Raw genomic sequence first — 18,193 nt, forward strand, 5'->3', positions numbered from 1 at the left:
AGAAGAAAAAATGACAGACTTAAACTAGGTGGTTCATGTAACAAGATACAAGTGTTGCTCAGTAATATTGAATGGTCTGTTTCTATACTGTAATCCATGATTGAGTTTATCATTTGAAACAGCAGTACCAAGTTTGGAAGTGATGTTGCTAAATGACTGCTGTTGAAAGAAACTATTTGATTCTTGTACTTTTCCAGGTCTATTTTGTTTCTAGGTCAGGATAAGAGTTTTAAATGCTTAGCGTCGGTGAGCTGCTTTGCATTCCACTGTGTGGAAGTGAAATGCAGTGGCCATTAGGTTCCCTGCAAGGTTTTTCTGCTTTGAAAAAGAACTGCATTAAATAATCAAATGTACTTCAGTAAAGTAAACTTTCAGAATGCTTCCTTCAGCTGCCACTTAGAATCAAAACTGTGGCAGGGCCACAGTTGATGGTGTGTTTGGTGGTGATTACTTAGACATGGTTACAAGGAGACTAGGTTTGGGAATTGAATATCCAGTGGTTTTTGAAGGATAATCAGGCAGGGAAAGGATGTTGTGTAGGTTTGTTAGTAAAGGAAGAGATCAGTGCTGTAGTGAGAAATGATCTAGGCACTGGAGATCAAGGTGTAGAACAGTCTGAGTAGAAATAAGAAATAGCAAAGGAGTGAAGACCCTGGTAAAAGTAATCTGTAAGCCCCAAACAGTACTTCTGCAGTGGGGTACAGTGTAAACCAGGAAATACTGCAGGCTTGTATGAAGGATAAGGCAATATTCACAAGTGATTTTAATATGCATAAAGACTGGATTAATCAAATTGCAAGGTTAGCCTTGAGGGATAATTCATTGAATGTGTTAGAGATCACTTGAAGCAACATGTTTGGAAACAAACCAGGGAGCAGACTATTCTGAATTTGGTATTGTGTAATACAGAGGGATTAATTAAAAGATCTTATTGTTGGTGATCCTCTAAGGAAGAGTAATCATAGTAAGCTAAATATTCAAATTCAGTTTGAAGGTGAGAAACTGGAGTCCAACGCTCATTCTGGAGTTAAAGATAATTACACAGGCATGAGGACAAATTTGGCTTTAGTTGACTGGGCAGGATGACTTTAAAGGTAGGGCAGTTGATGAGTGATGGCAGATGTTTAAGGAAATATTCAATTCTTTCCAGCTAAAATATATCCCAGGGAGGAAGGAAGATTGTAAGGGAGGGGCAGAATATATCCGTGGCTAAGCAAGGAAGATGAAGACAAAAACTAATGCATGCCATATTGCAAAGGCCAGTGACAGGCTGGGAGATTGGGAAACTTTTGAGGATCAATAAAGGATTACTTAAAAAAAAGAGCAACAGTAAATTAAGAAAACTAGCATAAAATATAGAAACTTTTGCTATCCTTTACAAGTATATAAAAGGGGAAGAGAGTACCTAAAGTGAACATTGGTCTCTTGGATGGGACTGGGGAGTTAACAGTGTGGAATACAGAAATATGAGAGACTCAAAATCAGTATTTTGCCTCAGTTTTCATAGTGGAGGACACTGGTATCATCCCAATGTTAACAGGTAATGCCGAGGATTATCGAGGGGAACTTGGAACAATCGTTATCACTGGGGGGAAAGGTACTGAGCAATCTGTTGGGATTTAAAGTAAATATGTCTCCAGGGACTGATGGCCACCTACATACATAATTAAGACATATTACTATAGATGCTAGAATCTGAAACAAAAACAGAAAATGCTGGAAGATCTCAGCAAGTCTGACAGCATCAATGGAGAGCAAATACAGCTGACTTTTTGAGCCTGACTGACAAAGAGACACCCAGACTCCATGTTAGTTCTGTTCTACCCATAGATGCTGTCAGATCTGATGTCCTACGTCCTAGGGTGTTAAAGGAAATGGCAGCTGAGGTTGTGGATCTATTGGTTATAATAATCCAAAATTTCCTGGATGCGGGAAAGGTCCTAGTGAACTGGAAAAATGCAAACATAATGCTCTTATTCAAAAAGAGAGGGAGGCAGAAAGTAGGAAACAATAGACCAGTTAGTCTGTCATTTTTGGGGGAAATTGTTAGAATCCACTATTAAGGAAGTAATAACAGAACATTTGGAAGGTCAAAACACAATCCATCAGGGTCAGCATGGTTTTATGAATGTTAAATAATGTTTGACTAATTTGTTTGACTTCCTTGAACATTTAACAAATAAAGTGGATAATGGGGATCATGTAGATTAATATATTCGGGATTCCAGAAGACATTTGATAAGGTGCCGTATAAAAGGTTAATAAATTAAAATAACATGCAGTTCAGAGTAATTTAGGTTGAATAGAGGACTGGCAAACCAACAGAAAGTAGAAATTTGGGAAATGGATCTTTTTCTAGTTAAGATGTAACTAGTGGGTGCCTCAGGATTCAGTCCTGTGGCCCCAACTGTTTACAATCAGTATTAATGACTTAGGTACAGGGACAGAAGTTACTATTGCCAAATTTGCAGGTGACACTCAAGTCGCTGGGTTAGTAAGTTGCAATGAGGAAATGAGAAATTTACAAATGGATATGATAGTTAGGTGAATCAACCAAAATTTGGCAGATGAGGCTTAACATGGATAAGTGAGAGGTTATCCATTTAGGTTGGAAAAATAGAAAGGCAATTTGTTATTTAAATGGAAAGAAACTTTAGTGTTTCAATGCAGAGAGAACTAGATGTACTTGTGAGTGAATCACAGCAAACTAGTATGTAGGTGCGGCAGGTTACAAAGAAGACAAATGGAATTTTGGCATTTATTGCTAAAGGAATAGAGTATAAAAGTAGGGGTGTGTTGCTGCAGTTGTACAAGTGAGTCCACACCTGGAGTATTTTGTACAGTTTTGGTCCCCGTAAGGAGGGATGTAGTTGCATTGGTTCAGAGGAGGTTTTCTTGATCCATGGTTCCCAACCTTTCTTGTGTCACGGCACACCTCTATGGTATATACATGAAAAACACTGAGGCACGTCTATTTTCTCTGAATTACCCATGAGCAAAAGACTTGAGAGGCAATTTTCAGCCTTAATTTGCTGTCGAGAGAATGGCAACGCAGGCAGAAAATCTGAAGAGAATCTAGAAACGTGGATGCCAAAAATCTGATTTCCACCATTAATAATTTTGACTAATTCTCTCCACAGATGCTGCCTGATTTCCTGAGCATTTCCAGCATTCATTCTTTGTTAGATTTCTTCTGCAGTTTTCTTTTGCTTTTGTATTAATGTTTTAAGTGCTATTGCCTCAAATAGAAAATGAAGTATGAGAAAGTGGTAATATAATTAAAGAAGAAATGAGAGCTGAAGTGCAGGACAGAAGCCTCAGTGTATTGCTAATTATATCTAGATATTAGCTAAACATATCTATGGATACAAGTTATTGGTATGGTTTCAATTTTAAGATTTTTCAGAGCAGCATATGTCATTTTTTTTCCTTGTCTTTCTTGTTTCTCCCAAGGTTTTAAGTCCTTTTTTTTAATTGCTTTATTGTGTAGGTGCACAGGGCCTATGTCTTCAGCTCCAAGTCCCTTGTCAGGGCCAAGCTCAAGCCCATGAACCTGAGCCTGACAAACACAAAAAATTTAAACTGCACATGAGTGGCTCTTTGCTGGCTGGCGCGTGCCTGAGGCCTTGGGGATGTTGACCACAGAGCTGAAGACAAAGGTTATTTTAATCTCAATTACATGTGATGGGGCAAGAAGCCTTAACAGCACACTAGTTATTATCCACTGCATTAGATTGATTCCAGAGATAAGAAGTTTGTCTTATTAAGTGATTGAGCAGTTGAGTAAGTAGAAAAAGAAATCTAATATACAGGATGAAGTGGATTGATAGTGTAGGTGTAGAGAGGATGTTTACTCTTGTGAGACAATCTAGAGTGATTGTCATGTTTTTAAGATAAACAATAACAGATTTAAAACTGAAAAAGAGAAATTACTTCTCTTGAAGAGTCATGAATCTGGAATTCACTATCCCAAAGTGGTGGATACTGGCACTTTGAGCAATTTCAAGGATAAAATACAGATTTTTAACTGGTACTGAGGTGAAGGGTTATGGAGAACGGACAGGAAAGTCGAGATTGGATCAGCATGCTCATATTGAATGGCAGAGCAGGCTCAAGGGGCTGAATTACCTGTTCCTGCTCCAAGTTATTAAGTGTGCTCCACATGTACCACCCACCAACTACCTGAAAAAGATAAGTATTTGGAGATGGGCTGGCAGGGGAAGGTGGCCTTCAGTTGATGGACCATGTTAAACAGCTTGCATCTTGACACCTAAACATTGCTTACTGTAGTCATAGGTTATAATGTTTAGAAGAGGGGTCGGCAATCCATGGCTCAAAAATTGCATATGTCTCTTTAACGTCATTTGTTGCTCCCAGCCCTTTTCACTTGAATCACATTATTATGAATAAAGCCTAAAAACTTTGTCCAAAATTACAAATCAAAGAACTAGACAGCAACATCAGCTATCTTACTGCCAAACCAAATTTAGTTTTTATGCTGTCTGGCTTCAGAGTTTACTTAGCCTTAAAAAAAAAGGTAAAAGTTAAAATCTTAAAAGGGTAGTGTCCTCGTCTTTTATTTATTTATCATGTTATTCAGTTGTTTAATGCTAGAATTTACTAAATTATATAAATATTAGGTGAAATATCACACACAGGATTTGTCCATCTTGCTGAGATAACTAGATTTTGTTTGCTAATAAGCCAGATATTATTTGCATATAAAAGCAAAATACTACGGATGCTAAAAATCTGAAGTAAAACACAAACTTCTGGATGAACTCAAAGCATCTGTGGGGAGAGCATAGTCATAGTAATTGGAGAACTACAGTTCTATGAAAAAGTTATGAACTCAAAATGTTAACTTTCTTCTGTCTCCACAGATGCTGCCAGACCTCCTGAGTTTATCCAGCATTTTCTGTTTTTATTGCTTGCATGTGATAAAAAGTTTTATGATTTGAAAAATCAATTACTGCATCACAAACTGATTTTTTTGCCTGAGCCATAGACAAGATTAAAATTAAATAAACATCAGAAATTAAAAATGACTTTACAGCAGCAATTAAGTGCATGATGTTTCTTCGATTCGCTATACTTTTTTCCTTTTGAGATATGTTTCTGCCTATATTTTGTTCTTTAAATTGCTTGCAGTCTTGTCATTTCCAATAGTTTTAATTTCAGGCATTTTTTTGAATTGGCTCCTCAATCAACTAACATTTTGTAAAATTGCTAAATGCGTCATATGTTAATCAGTTCATGTATGTCCCTTCAAATAAAATGTTAAAACAGCTACTTCACAGATCGCTTCACAGGCATTATGAGTACTTTTTTTTAAAGAATACGGGATACTGTCCAATTACTTGCCATCTTCTCCATTATATGCATGGCTTTTGGCTGATTTCCAACTCATGATAGTGTTAAATAATAACACAAAAAGCTGTAATGCATTTTTTTGAGAAATGTCAATCCTTGTGTTTCTACCTTGTGGAAAATTACATGTCCTTTTTAAGGAATGGATTAGTTGCCACTGTTGGTCCACTTTTTAATGCTGCTTGTCTGCATCTTAGTGGTAAAGGAAGGCCTTCAAGAGTGGAAAATAATGGAACAGAAGCTCAAAATCTCACTTATGTGGCTTTAATTATGACATACGCATCAGTCACAAGTTAGTGTGATGGAATGCTGTCTGTTTTGTCTGGATGACTGCAGCTCCATCAGACCTCAATAAGGTTGACACCATTAAGACAAAACAGGTGGCACCTGCTTAAGGTGGTGCATGGCACCCCATTCACCACCTTAAGCGGAGTTGATTATAGATGATCAGTCGTGATTGAATGATGGGGCAAGTTCAAGGGTCCAAATAGCTGACTCCTGTTCTTATTCATCACGTTCTTAAACATTCCCTCCCTCTGCCACCAGCACAAGAGTAGTAGCAGTGTTTATCATCTACATGTTCACTGCAGCAACTTATCCAGATTCCTTCGACAGCATCTTCCAAACTCTAGATCTTTACCACCTTCAAGGACTGCAGCTGGACAGAACACCAACTGTAAGTCATGCATCATCATGACTTAAACATAAATCATCATCCCTTCACTATTGCTAGGTCAAAATTTTGGAACTCCCTCCCCAATATGTGAGTGCACCTACACTATGTGAACTGCAGCGATTCAAGAAGACAACCAAACACTACTTAAGGGCAATTAGGGATTGGGTTTGAATGCTGACCTTGCCAGTGACTTCCAGTCCCCATGAATGAATTAAGATATTTTTTACTGTGATGCAATTTATCATGCAGACTGATAGCACTTGCTCTTATAGCTGACCTTTATTTGATGTTTAGTTTTTAAGTGAATTCTTTATTTGGAAGAATTTGAAATCCAATTAATTTAACAGCCTGTGACAAAATTAGATTAGTCATTTAGAACTATGCAAAAGTAATTTCTTCTATAATAATTGTGGGCACTTTTTTCAGTTTCAGTTTCCGATGAAGGCCGTGCTGAAGTGAATGGACTGAAGGCCTCCCACTTCTTCAACGTGGCTGAAAGTCTGAATGTTGATGTCAACCCCTTCATTTGGCTATTCATTAGACCACCTTGGTCTCTGACTGGGAGTTGCTGTAAGGCAGTTGTCTATAATAGTTTAAGAAGTGAATGCCATTTGCAATCTGTGAGTGTATTTTTTAGTATATTCTGTCTGAGATTTTGTGTTGCTTTATATCTGGCAATTGTATTGATAAACATTGCGTTTGCTCTTTTTTTTCTTCTGGGAAATTTCCATCTGATAACCAAGTCAAGTCATTTTGTAGTTTTTAAATAACCAAATGGGGTAATGTTCTGTCTATTCTTATGGTCTTTCATTCCTATTGTTTTTGTTGTTTATTTGTCATAAGAATAGGCAAATGGTTACAGAAAACTAATCATGACATTGGATCTAATTCAGTAGTTTTTAAATCCTACCTGGTCTGCATTTATGACTCCAATATCAGACAGTTGATTACTTTTGAGTCACTCTGGAAAAGTAAAAAAAAATTGTCTCCTCAATGCATTTCTTAAGAACAAAACAATCATCTATGTGGCATGATTCAATTTTCCTAAGATGTCTGAAGTGCTTCATTGCCAATTAGTTTATAATTCTAAGATTTTAAATGGCACACAGGAGCAGCTGAATTTGGGCATGTAGTTATAAGCTTCTTTGTACTTAATCTGCAAGAGAAATTTGGTGGGGGTTAGAATGTCTTGCTGACTAAAACACCCTTATGTGAAAGTATTGAGATGCTTGAAATATCTCTTCTCCTGGTTAAAATAATCTCTATTTTTATACATTCCTTTCTGATGCAAAAATGCAATGGGAAAAGCAGCCCACCTGTAACTAAATTAGGGATAATATCAGATTCAAAGAGAAATCATATAAAGTAGCAAACCTGAGGATTGGAAGCAGATTAGAATTCAGCAAAGGAGGGCAAAGATTGATTTAAGAGAGGAAAAATAGAGTATGAGAGAATTTATCAAAAACATGAAAACAGACTGTAAAAGTTTCTATAAGAATGTAAAAGGAATGGTGAAGACAAATGTAGGTCCCTTACAGTCCGAAACGGAAGAATTTATAACTGAGAATAAGGAAATGGCAAAGCAATGACCAGCGCCAAAGTTGTTTGCTGAGCACCCAAATCCCAGATGAAAACTTGGCTTATGGTTTATACCCTCTTTTGTATTCTGAAAACAAGAAAAATGTACAAATTGCAGCAACAAGTAACACTTGTAGGATTTTACAAATTAAAAGCTGAAGCCTTATGTTCTTTTCTACTTGTTAATAAGCACACAAGATTACAGTTGCACACTTAAAATAAATCTTTCAAAACTTTCCCCCTCACCCACCCCTGCCAAGATTTGCAAACTGACAAGTAAAACCACTTCCAGGTATGCTCCCTAATAGATTTTTAACTGTAAAAATCCAGTAAAACCACTTAAATAAAGTATATTACACAACCTCCCATTCTGATTCACCCTGTTGAGGATATCCAAGAAACAGTCCATTTGCAACCTAATACTTCTCTAGCTGATTCAAACTGCAACTTCTCCCAATCCAGAGCTGTTTTTAGGATATCTTTTTCACACAGCCAAAACCTGGAGTTTTGTTATTCCTACATCTCCTAAATATTAAAAAAAATCACATTTCTATTTTCCCTGCTTTCAGGTCAGTAAAGAGTATAGAGTAAATATACTCTCTTCTGTTTATCCTATAAGATGCAAAATGTTTCTTGTCATCTGACATCCCTTTGATACTCAGGCACTCAACTTGTCTTTAAAATGCTGATGTTAGATCCATCCTATTGTACCTCAAACCCACCATAATATCTCATTGCAAATCCTCAAACCAAGTGCTTCAATCCTTTCATGTCTTAAATCTACCATGTACCTGTCCTTCCTAAAAAAAAATTTATGGAATGTGGGCTTTGCTGGTTATTCCAGCATTTATCAGATGCCGGAGTGTGGCAACAAGGATATTTTCACAACTTCGTTGCAGTGTTAATGTAAGCCTACGTGTGATACAGATAAATAAACTTTAAATGTAAGTTTAGTTGCCCTTATGAAAGTGGTATTGAGATGTAGTGCATCCACAGTGCTGTTAGGAAGGGAGTTCCAGGATTTTGACCAGTGACAAGGAAGAGTGATATATTTCCAAGTCAGGATGGTGAAAGACTTGGAGGGTAATCTCCAATTAGTGATGTTCCCAGGTAACTGCTATCTTTGTCCTTCTGGATGGTAGTGGCATTATTTTGCCCAAGGATCTTGTAGATGCTATACACTGCTGCCACTTGGTTGGTTGTGGAGGGATTGAGTGTTTATGGAAGGTGTTCCAATCAAGTGGACAGCTTTTTCCTGGATGGTGTCAAACATTCTTAGGCGTTGTTGGAGCTAAAGGAGAGTATTCCATCACAATTCTAACTTGTGCCTTGTAGATGAAGGGTACGCGTTGGGGAGACAAAAGGTCAGTTACCCACTGAATTCACAGCCACTGACTTGCTGTTGTAGCTACAATATTTATGATTGATCCAATTCAGTTTCTGGTCAGTGGTAACACTCGCCCAGCTGTTAGATCCTCGCTTGTTAGAGAGGATCATTGACCACCCTGTTAGCCAAGCCTGGACATTGTCCGTGTGTTGCTGCGTTTGAACAAGAGTCCTTAGTCGCGAATGATATTGAACAATGTGCAGCCATCAGTGAAGATCCCCACTTCTGACCTTAGGATGGTCATTGCTGAAGCAGCTGGAGAAGGTTGAACCTAGGACACAATCCTGCAGTGATATAATGGAATTAGGATGATTGACCTCCAACCCCAACAACCATCTTCCTTTCTGCCAGACATGACTCCAACCAGCTACGGCATTTTTTCCCTGATTCCATTTGACTCCAGTATTGCTGCCTTGATGTCCAAGGCAGTTACTCCCACCTCACTTCTGCAGATCAACTCTTTTTTTTGTCCACGTTTGAACAAAAGCTGTAATGAAGTCAGGAGCTGAGTGACTCTAGCAGAACCCAAACTGAGCGAAAGTGAACAGGTTATTTCTGAGCAAGTGCCACTTGATGACCCCTTCCATCACTGATTGATGATCAAAAGTAGACTGATAATTGGCTGGGTTGGATTTGTCCTGTTTCTTGTATGCAGAACATATTTAAGCAGTTTTCTACATTGCTAGGATGCCAGTGTTGTAGTTGTACCAAAATAGCTTGGCTAGAGACAGACAAGTTCAGAAACACAAGTCTTCAGTACTACTGCTGAATAATGTCAGAGCCCATAGCCTTTAGCAGTATCCAATATTTCAGCCATTCCTTGATATCACATGGAGTGAATTGGATAAAGACTGACATCTCTGATGCTGAGGACCTCTGAAGGAAGCTGTGGTAGATCATCCATTCAGCCCTCCTTGCTGAAGATTGTTGCAAATGCTTCAACCTTATCTTTTCTGCTGATGTCCTGGGCTCCTACATCATTGAGAATGGGGAAAATTGTGGCATTGCCTCCAGTGAGCTGTTTAATTGTCCAACACTATTCACAGCTGGGTATAGCAGGACTGCAGAGCTTAGGTTTGATGAGCTGGTGTGGAATTGCTTGGCTGTGTCTATTAGTTGCTGCTTGTGCTGTTTGGCATGTAAGTAGTCCTGTGTTGTACCTTCAAGTTGTCACCTCATTTTAGGTATGCCTGGTGTTGATCCTGGCATATCCTCCTACATGCTTTCTTGACCCAAAGTTGATCCCCTGGCTTGGTGGTAATGGTAGAGTGGGCAATATGCTGGACCATGAGGTTACAGATTGTGGTTGAGTACAATTCTGCTGCTGATGGCCCACAGCACCTCGTGGATACCCAGTTTTACATTGCTAGATCTGTTTGAAATGAATATTATTGAATTGTTGGCCTTCATTGCAAGATGATTTTGAGTGCAGGGTTGAAGATGTCTTAGGAGTAGAATTAGTCCACTCAGTCCATCAAGGCTGTTGTGCAGAGCCTTGGCGAAATCATACAAGGAGTATTGTGTACTGTTTTAGTCTCCTTATCTAAGAAAGGATATCCTTACAATAAGAGTGCAGCAAAGGTTCACCAGATGAGTTCCTGGGATGGCAGGACTGTCACATGAGGAGATAGTGGGTCCACGTGGCCTATATTCACTAGAGTTTAGAAGAGGGGATCTCATTTGAAATATAAAGCTCTGACAGGGCTGGACAGACTGGATGAGGGGTAATGTTTCCTTTGGCTGAGAGTTTAGAGGAGTGGGTCACAGTCATATGTGGTAGACCATTTAGGAGTAGGGTGAGGAGAAACCTTTTCACTTGGAAGATAATGCACCTGTAGAATTATCTGTCATAGAAAGCTGAAGGTCAGGTCACCGAATATATTTAAGAAGGAAATAGATCTCTCGACACTAAAGGCATCAAGGGGTATGTGGAGAGAGTGGGAGTATGGTGTTGAAATAGAAGTTTGATCATGAACACATTGGTGAAGTAGCTTTATTCCTGCTTCTATCTTCTATGTTTCTAGTCACTGCATTGGGCATGTGCACTGAATTCTTTGCAACAAAATTTGGTTTTTTTGCCAATTTGATGTGTGTTTTTCATTTTCTAGGCAATGAAAGCACCATTAACTTACTGTTTGGCCAAAGTTCTCAGTCTCTTTGAGGTTCGTATGATGATAAATAACCTGTAATCGCACTTAATTCCGCTTGCAACCCACTTCCACTCTGACAACACTTTCTTCTGAATGTTCCTCTAATACTGACCTCTGCAAATTCCCCAGGTTTCTTTGCTCCACTTTTGACAGATATATCTTCAGCAGCTTGGACTTTAAGCTCTGGATTTTCCTCTGCCTCTACTTTTTAAGACTTGCCTTAAAACCAATTACTATGACCAAACTTTTGGCCACTTGTCTTGCTGTTGCTAGGTGACTTGGTGTCATTTGTGATTGCTCATGTGAACTGCTTTTAAGAAGTGTTACTGCGTAGCTCAGTTATATTACAGATTTTATTCTTTAACTGAATTCGTACTTGACTTAGGATGAAGAAAAACAGAAACAGGCTGTAGCAATGTTTGAAGAATCTTCCAGTCATGGATGCTTGTCAAGCTCTTACCACTTGTGGGAGGCAAACCAGAGAGAAGCAGTAAGTTTAGATTTACTGTTTGAGACTTCTGAAACATATTTTGCTGTTCCGCCATTCACCATGCGCTGTGGATTTGTCTGAAAATTCTGAAATTTTTTTTTAAAGAAGACTGCCCTTAGCGATAAGCTGCTTCAGCCAGCTGGTAAGTTTTATCCGAGGCATCTGTTAAGATGTTGGAGTTAAAAAGGTACATAGCTCGTCATAGAAGATGGTGTGTACTCTACTTTTTTTGGGGGAATGCTAATTACTATCTATCTTATCAATAGTATGTTAATTGCATTAAGATGCAAGGATGAAGGATGTTGTTGAATTATAAATAGGGGACACCTATACTTCAGCTACATTTGCAGCTGGGTGGCCTTGGAGAGGGAGCACAATGTCCATAGCAATGCTACAGGCTTTCCACAACTGGTAGACGCCATGGGGACTGAGTGCATTAACACCCAGGAATGACATTTTCGTTTAGTTAAGTTTCTACTTGGAATTTTGTTTAGTTGCAGTGCCATACCAGGGGCTATCATTTTTATTTAATTTCTTTCATTAAAAGAGTATACTTTTACTGCAGCTACATTGGAGGTGAGGTGGCGACCTTCCATGACTTTTGGACTCCACTGCAGTGCAGCATCATTCCTGGGAATTACATTTTGGTTTAGTTCTTTAATCATAGGAGTAGGCCATTCAGCCCTTTTAAGTCTGCATCACCATTCATTTTGATCATGGCCAATATCCTGATTTCCAGTCTCCCCCTTGATTCCTTTAGCCCCAAGAGCTACATCCAATTTCTTCTTAAAATCAGACACCGTCTTAGCCTCAACTACTTTCTGTGGTCGTGAATTCCACGTATTCACCACTGTCTGGGTGAAGAACTTTCTCCTCACAGTTCTGAAAGGTTTACCTTCTTAATGTCAAACTATGACCCCCTAGTTCTGGACTCTCACATTGGGAACATTCTTTCTGAATCTACCATGCCTAATCATATTAGAATTTTATAGTTTTCTGAGATCCTCCTCTCTTTTCTAAACTCCAGTGAATATAATTTTAACCGATTTGGTTAAGTTTCCTTTTGATTTTGTAGTATTTGCAGTGCCCCACCATTGGCTGTCACCCCTCTTTTTTCAATTTGTTTATTTAACACTTTGTTTTAATCAAGAGTGTAAATAGGGGATACCTTAAGTTTATTGTTTTCCCTTAATTTGCTGTACAGAGCATATAAATCAGGGAAATGGTATTTTTATTTTAAGTTTCCTTTGCCATTTTGTATAAATTATAGTGCCCCACTAGGGGCTGTAATTACCTCAATTGATTTTTTTTTCTATTACAAATAGAATGTTATTTCTTTTAGTATCCCCATCTGTCAAGCAGAGGACCACTGTTCTTTTCCTGACTGGGAGAAACTGTTGTCTTAATGATTACCTGCAAAAGCACTGTTCATAATCTGCTACTGGGTGTGGCCAAGTGGGCAGTTGAGGATGTTGTCTGAAGCAACTGTCAGCCTTTGTACTGCGGCGACATTTGCAGCCAGGTGGTCTTGGGGAGGGAGAACAGTGCCCACCAGTGTGCTTCAGGTCTTCTACAACTGGTAGACACTGTAGGGCTGAAGTGCATGATTACCTCCAGGAATGATATTTTGATTTACTCAGTTAAGTTTCCTTTTGGATTTTTGATTTACAGTGCCTCAATAGGTCTGTCACCGCTATGTTTGTGGTTATTGCTTTTTATTTTAATATAAATTGGGGGGTGGTTTCTCATAATATTGTGGTGAATATCCCAGCTTGTGACGCAGGAGACTGCAGCTCAGTTCCCAACAGGGAGAAGCCATTGTCTGAATGATTACCTCAAAAGAGGCAGTTGCATTTTTGTGGTCTGCTTTTGGGTCTTACCAGGTTGACTACTGCGCGGCCCAGGCAGAAGGCAGTTGAGGGGATCTTTTGACCTGACTGTCAACTTTCTTCTGTGGCTGCATTTGTGTTTCTGTACTTGGAGAAGTAGCACACAATGTCCACTGGTACGCTTGAGTTCTTCTGTGACCGATGAGCATCAAATGAGCTGGAGTACATCAGCCCCAAAATTGCATTTTATCTCAGTATTTTTCAAAGTTGGAGTCACGATCCATGGGTGGATGTGGGATGTTGCAAAATAGGTCACCGAAATTAATCCCCAAAGGTTGCCTGGCCCTTTTTTTGTTTTTTCTCTCGAGAAATTTTTACTGCAGTACAGTGTATGGCCACATGAGCCACAGGTCAGCTCGCTCTGTAAATGCACTTGGTGCCAAATGCTATGTACATTTGTGTACTTGGCGCCACTTCAGTTGGTGCCAATTTTCTTCCCCCTTCTAGCAAACTCATTGTAGATATCGGTCATTTTGTTAAATGAAAGAGAGGGCCTGAAACACCAAGAGCAGATAAACCTACAGGCCAAGATATCTCATCTGAATTTGCCAAAGAGAGCACTAGCTGCTCCGGTGGGTCCATGACAGGGCAGAGGCATTACTAATGATATCAATGAACAGAGCCAGGGCCTTCACTGAACAACCTGCAAAGAAAAATCTAAAATTGGGAACACAGCAGTACAAAGATTATTTTGAGGCATAGTTTGTCAATTGTGCCAACACACATCTTATGCAGCCTGAAATGTTTATTAAATTTTCATAACATTTTTGTTAGGTGGCTGATCCTGGCAGGTATCTTCAGAGCCTTAGGAAACTCAGGGATTATGCAATTAAAGGATGCTGGGAAGCGCAGGTATGTATCTGCAACAATTTGACTTCCTTTACATTCACTGATCAGAATTTGTAATTGCTCAGTTGGATTTTGGATCGTTCTTGTGGCCTTTTGGAGCCCACAGCAACATCTATCAATGTTAGAAGTAATGCTTTGGTTGCTGTTTGTTACAAGTTCTTTGACAAATATTACACCATGTAGCCTGATAAGATTCCATTCAGCTACTAAGGTTGAGCAGAATTAGAAGTAAAGAAAACTCAAATATCTGAGTGCTAGTTTTATACTTTATCTCTACAGGTATTAGGCACCTTTTTTTGTAGTCTCTTCAGTGATATCAGTTTAAATGGATTTGGAAACCTTTGGTATACTATATGGTTTGGGGGAACTTCTCAAAGGATGTACCACATATGATTAGCAGGAGTATAATGTGGTCTCTGACATATAACATTGCCGTGGGCTACAAAAGGCCGCAAGGACAATCCAAAATCCAATCAACCAATTGTAAACTCTGGTCAGCTAAACCAAAAGTTCTGAAATTCTACATTTATAAGTGACTTGAAAATGGCTGATTGAGTTCCCCTTTCATAGTGACCACTTGTTCAGTTAGCAAGTTGGGCAGTACTGGAAAACTTAAAACATTTGTGGTTTTTGTTCACTCACTCTGTGAGAACTCTGGCTAGTAAACTTTGCTTCAAAAGATACTTTTGCTTCTATCACCTGTGATTTCCAGCAATGCCATAAGGTGCATCTTGGGTGGATCTCTGGTAGTGTGCTTGTGGATGTTGTGGAATTTAGATGTGTGGGTGGAAACAGGTGGCATTGTCTCATTAATTTCATAGTAGCTGAGTTGAGTAACTAATCTTGGGACAGTATGTGAATTTTCAAAATGCTGAATGCATTAAGCAGAAAGATGTAAGAGCTATTCCTATGCATCTTTAACAACTCATCAAAAGCTAAAACTTGCAGGCGCTCCTTTTGTTACCTAACAGTCTTCATAATCAGCTTTTGGCTTATTCTGGATCTTGGTTATAACTGCAATTTTGAAGGAAAAGTGCAAAGATCATGTCATCCTGGTGATCATTCAGGTGATATAACCAATTTCTCGTTAACTGCAGTTGATTCATAAGTATAAGTGAAACTCAGTACCAGAGTTGATTGAAACAGATCATTTAAAAATGGGTAATACAGATGGTTGATGGCGAGAGTTGTAGGAACAGAATAGAGCATGGAATTAGGCTACTCCTCTGTGAAAAGTAAATACCAACACAGTGATTAGGCATTGCAGTTTCCTTTCTGTCCAAATTCTTCTAACTGGACTGTCTCTGGCTTTCTATTCTAGCAGTTGTGTTTGTCAAAATTTAAGGGATGTCTTTTGCTTGCAATAATCTTGACGCTATGCTTAAACATGTGTATGATTTTTAAAAATTATTATTTCAGATATCATTAGCAAAAGCCTGCGGAAATGCCAATTTGTTGGGTATGAACTCTATAGCTTCGAAAGAGTTTGTGGCCCAAGTTTTTCAGTCTTCTTATCCTTCTAACAAACAGAAAATGTTCCAAGTACAAAAGGGCATGAATGACACAATGAGGTAAATGTGCAAGTAATTACAATTTATTAAAACCTATTGATGGGAGCCAGAATCCAGCCTGAAACTGGATCTGAATAATTTGGTACTTGACCTTATCTAAATGATTGCATTAGTTCTGAGCACTGCATCTCAGCAGGATATACTGGCCATGGAAGAGTTTCAGGACAAAATGATACCAAAACTAAGAGTTAAACTGAGGACAGTTTGTATTAATTTAATTTATGTTCTATTTAATTTAGAAGTTTTGGAGCTTTATCTAGAATTACATGAAAAATATAGCAAGGATCAGGCCATTTGTGGGTGGCACAGTGGTGAACATTGGTGCCTCATAGCGCAGTGGACTGGAGAACGGGTGGTCTCGTTCTGTTGCCAACTATTGAACAATATGTTTCACTTTGGTAAGGAAGCCTTCAGTGAGCATTTTATAGGCTGTGATAAAAAATCAGTTTGGAGATTATTAAATAAAAGTAGGTTCTGTCTCAGAATTTGAGTAAGTTATCTCAACTCGGAAATGGTATGTTTTACTTGCAACTTGACTTTCAGAAGCATTTTTGAAATGCTTCGTGCAGTGCGTCTGTAATGTGGTTTAGCAAAAGATATAACTTGATTAAAAATGATTTTCTCTGGGTTGAAGCTTTGTGGTTCGGCAGGTAGGAGGTCCATTGCAGATTGTAATTTTCTCTGCTCCTGAAATGCTACATTTAACAATTTGCTCTTGGGTAACATTTAAGTTATCTATAGATCTACCCTGATAATTTCACCATTTTACAATTTAATGCAGAATCAAATTATTTTAAACATCTGCTGTAATGGTTGTAATGTAACGAACAACTCTTCATTTCTGCAGATACATTCTAATTGATTGGTTAGTGGAGGTGACCAGCATGAAAGATTTTTCCAGCTTGTGCTTGCATATCACAGTGGCAAATGTGGATCGGTACCTGATGCTGCGATCTGTACCCAGAGGCCGACTCCAGCTGTTGGGGATAGCTTGCATGGTTATTTGCACACGGTAAAGTTGGAACAGCATGAGCTGAGTTGGACTTTTTTTTTACTTCTAAAACCCTGTGCATTTTGGGCTATTTTCCTCCAAGTCTTTACAGATTTTTTTAAATTTGCCTTTATTCCTCCATAGGTTTATTAGTAAAGAGATCCTGACAATTCGGGAAGCTGTCTGGCTTACAGACAATACATACAAATATGAGGATTTAGTGCGAATGATGGGAGAGATCATTTCTGCACTTCGAGGCAAAATTAAAGTAAGTGAGGCAAATCCAAGGGTCCTGTAGACCTAGATGCAATGGCATTTTTTACCAATGGAAACATAACAATAGGAGACTTGAACAAACTTGGGCATTGCAATTTCTTAAACTGAATAATTTTGACTGGTACAAATCTCCTAAGTCTGCACTAAATATTCTTATGGTTTTGGTTGAAGTTGATGTCACAGTGTACTACTTAAGCCTAGTCTTCCCAACTAATCTTAACTATCAAGTATATTCATAATATTAGAAAGGGGCAATGTGTCACAGCTGTTGATGGGCACTCAACAATTGTTTTCTTAAAAACAAAGACTTTTTTTAAAGCAAGGAGTTAATACATTTGGTGTATAGTGAATCACCAAGAAAAGTTGCCTGCTTCCTCCAACATTCAAATATTCTTGATGAATAGTAAATTCCCACATCCCTAGTTGGTAAGAAGGTGGTGAGCTATCTGAAGCACATGATCATGGCATTTCCGCAAGTGCGTTAGAAAATTGCAGGATATTTATTCAGTTGATAAAGGAGCACTGATTCATATCAGAAATCAGGGTATTGGCAATGCTGAGCAAATTTGGCAGCATTCGTTGAGAAAGAAATTGAAAGAGCATTTTTCAGATTTTCATTTTCTGCAATATTTTGGCTTTCTATCATGGTTTTGTGACATGTGGGCAGTTGTTTCCATGATATGCTGTACAATTCATAGAATCCTACAGTGCAGAAAGAGGGCAGTGTGAATATTTAAGTTTAATGGTTGAGTTAGGGAGGGTGGTTAAACTCACTGTACAGCCAAGGGGATATGGAATGGGAGTTTATATTTGCAATTCTATTCATATAGTAAGCTACATTATTTTGACAGCAATGTTGTAGAAAGATGGCAAGCAGGTGCCAAGAATGGTTTGCTTGAAAGAGGAGTTGCCAGGAAGTTGGTCTGTGCTTCACTATGTCTCCATCATACAACATTACGTTTTTCG

The 18,193-nt window shown here is 38.6% G+C and overlaps 1 protein-coding gene across 1 annotated transcript in view; it reads left to right on the forward strand.

Annotated features, from left to right (window-relative positions):
- The window catches only part of ccnf (cyclin F), a 57,351-nt gene that overhangs the window by 5,319 nt on the left and 33,839 nt on the right, over positions 1–18,193 (forward strand). Inside the window, exons 5-11 of the mRNA XM_080206669.1 lie at positions 6,473–6,666; positions 11,120–11,173; positions 11,547–11,651; positions 14,315–14,392; positions 15,809–15,960; positions 16,808–16,972; positions 17,096–17,219. Of these exons, the coding sequence (XP_080062795.1) occupies positions 6,473–6,666; positions 11,120–11,173; positions 11,547–11,651; positions 14,315–14,392; positions 15,809–15,960; positions 16,808–16,972; positions 17,096–17,219 (872 nt within the window). The remainder of the gene's footprint in view (positions 1–6,472; positions 6,667–11,119; positions 11,174–11,546; positions 11,652–14,314; positions 14,393–15,808; positions 15,961–16,807; positions 16,973–17,095; positions 17,220–18,193) is intronic.

This window comes from Carcharhinus amblyrhynchos, chromosome 18 (genome assembly GCF_965287045.1).
Source record: "Carcharhinus amblyrhynchos chromosome 18, sCarAmb.v2.hapA, whole genome shotgun sequence".
In the NCBI taxonomy this organism is placed as follows: Eukaryota; Metazoa; Chordata; class Chondrichthyes; order Carcharhiniformes; family Carcharhinidae; genus Carcharhinus; species Carcharhinus amblyrhynchos.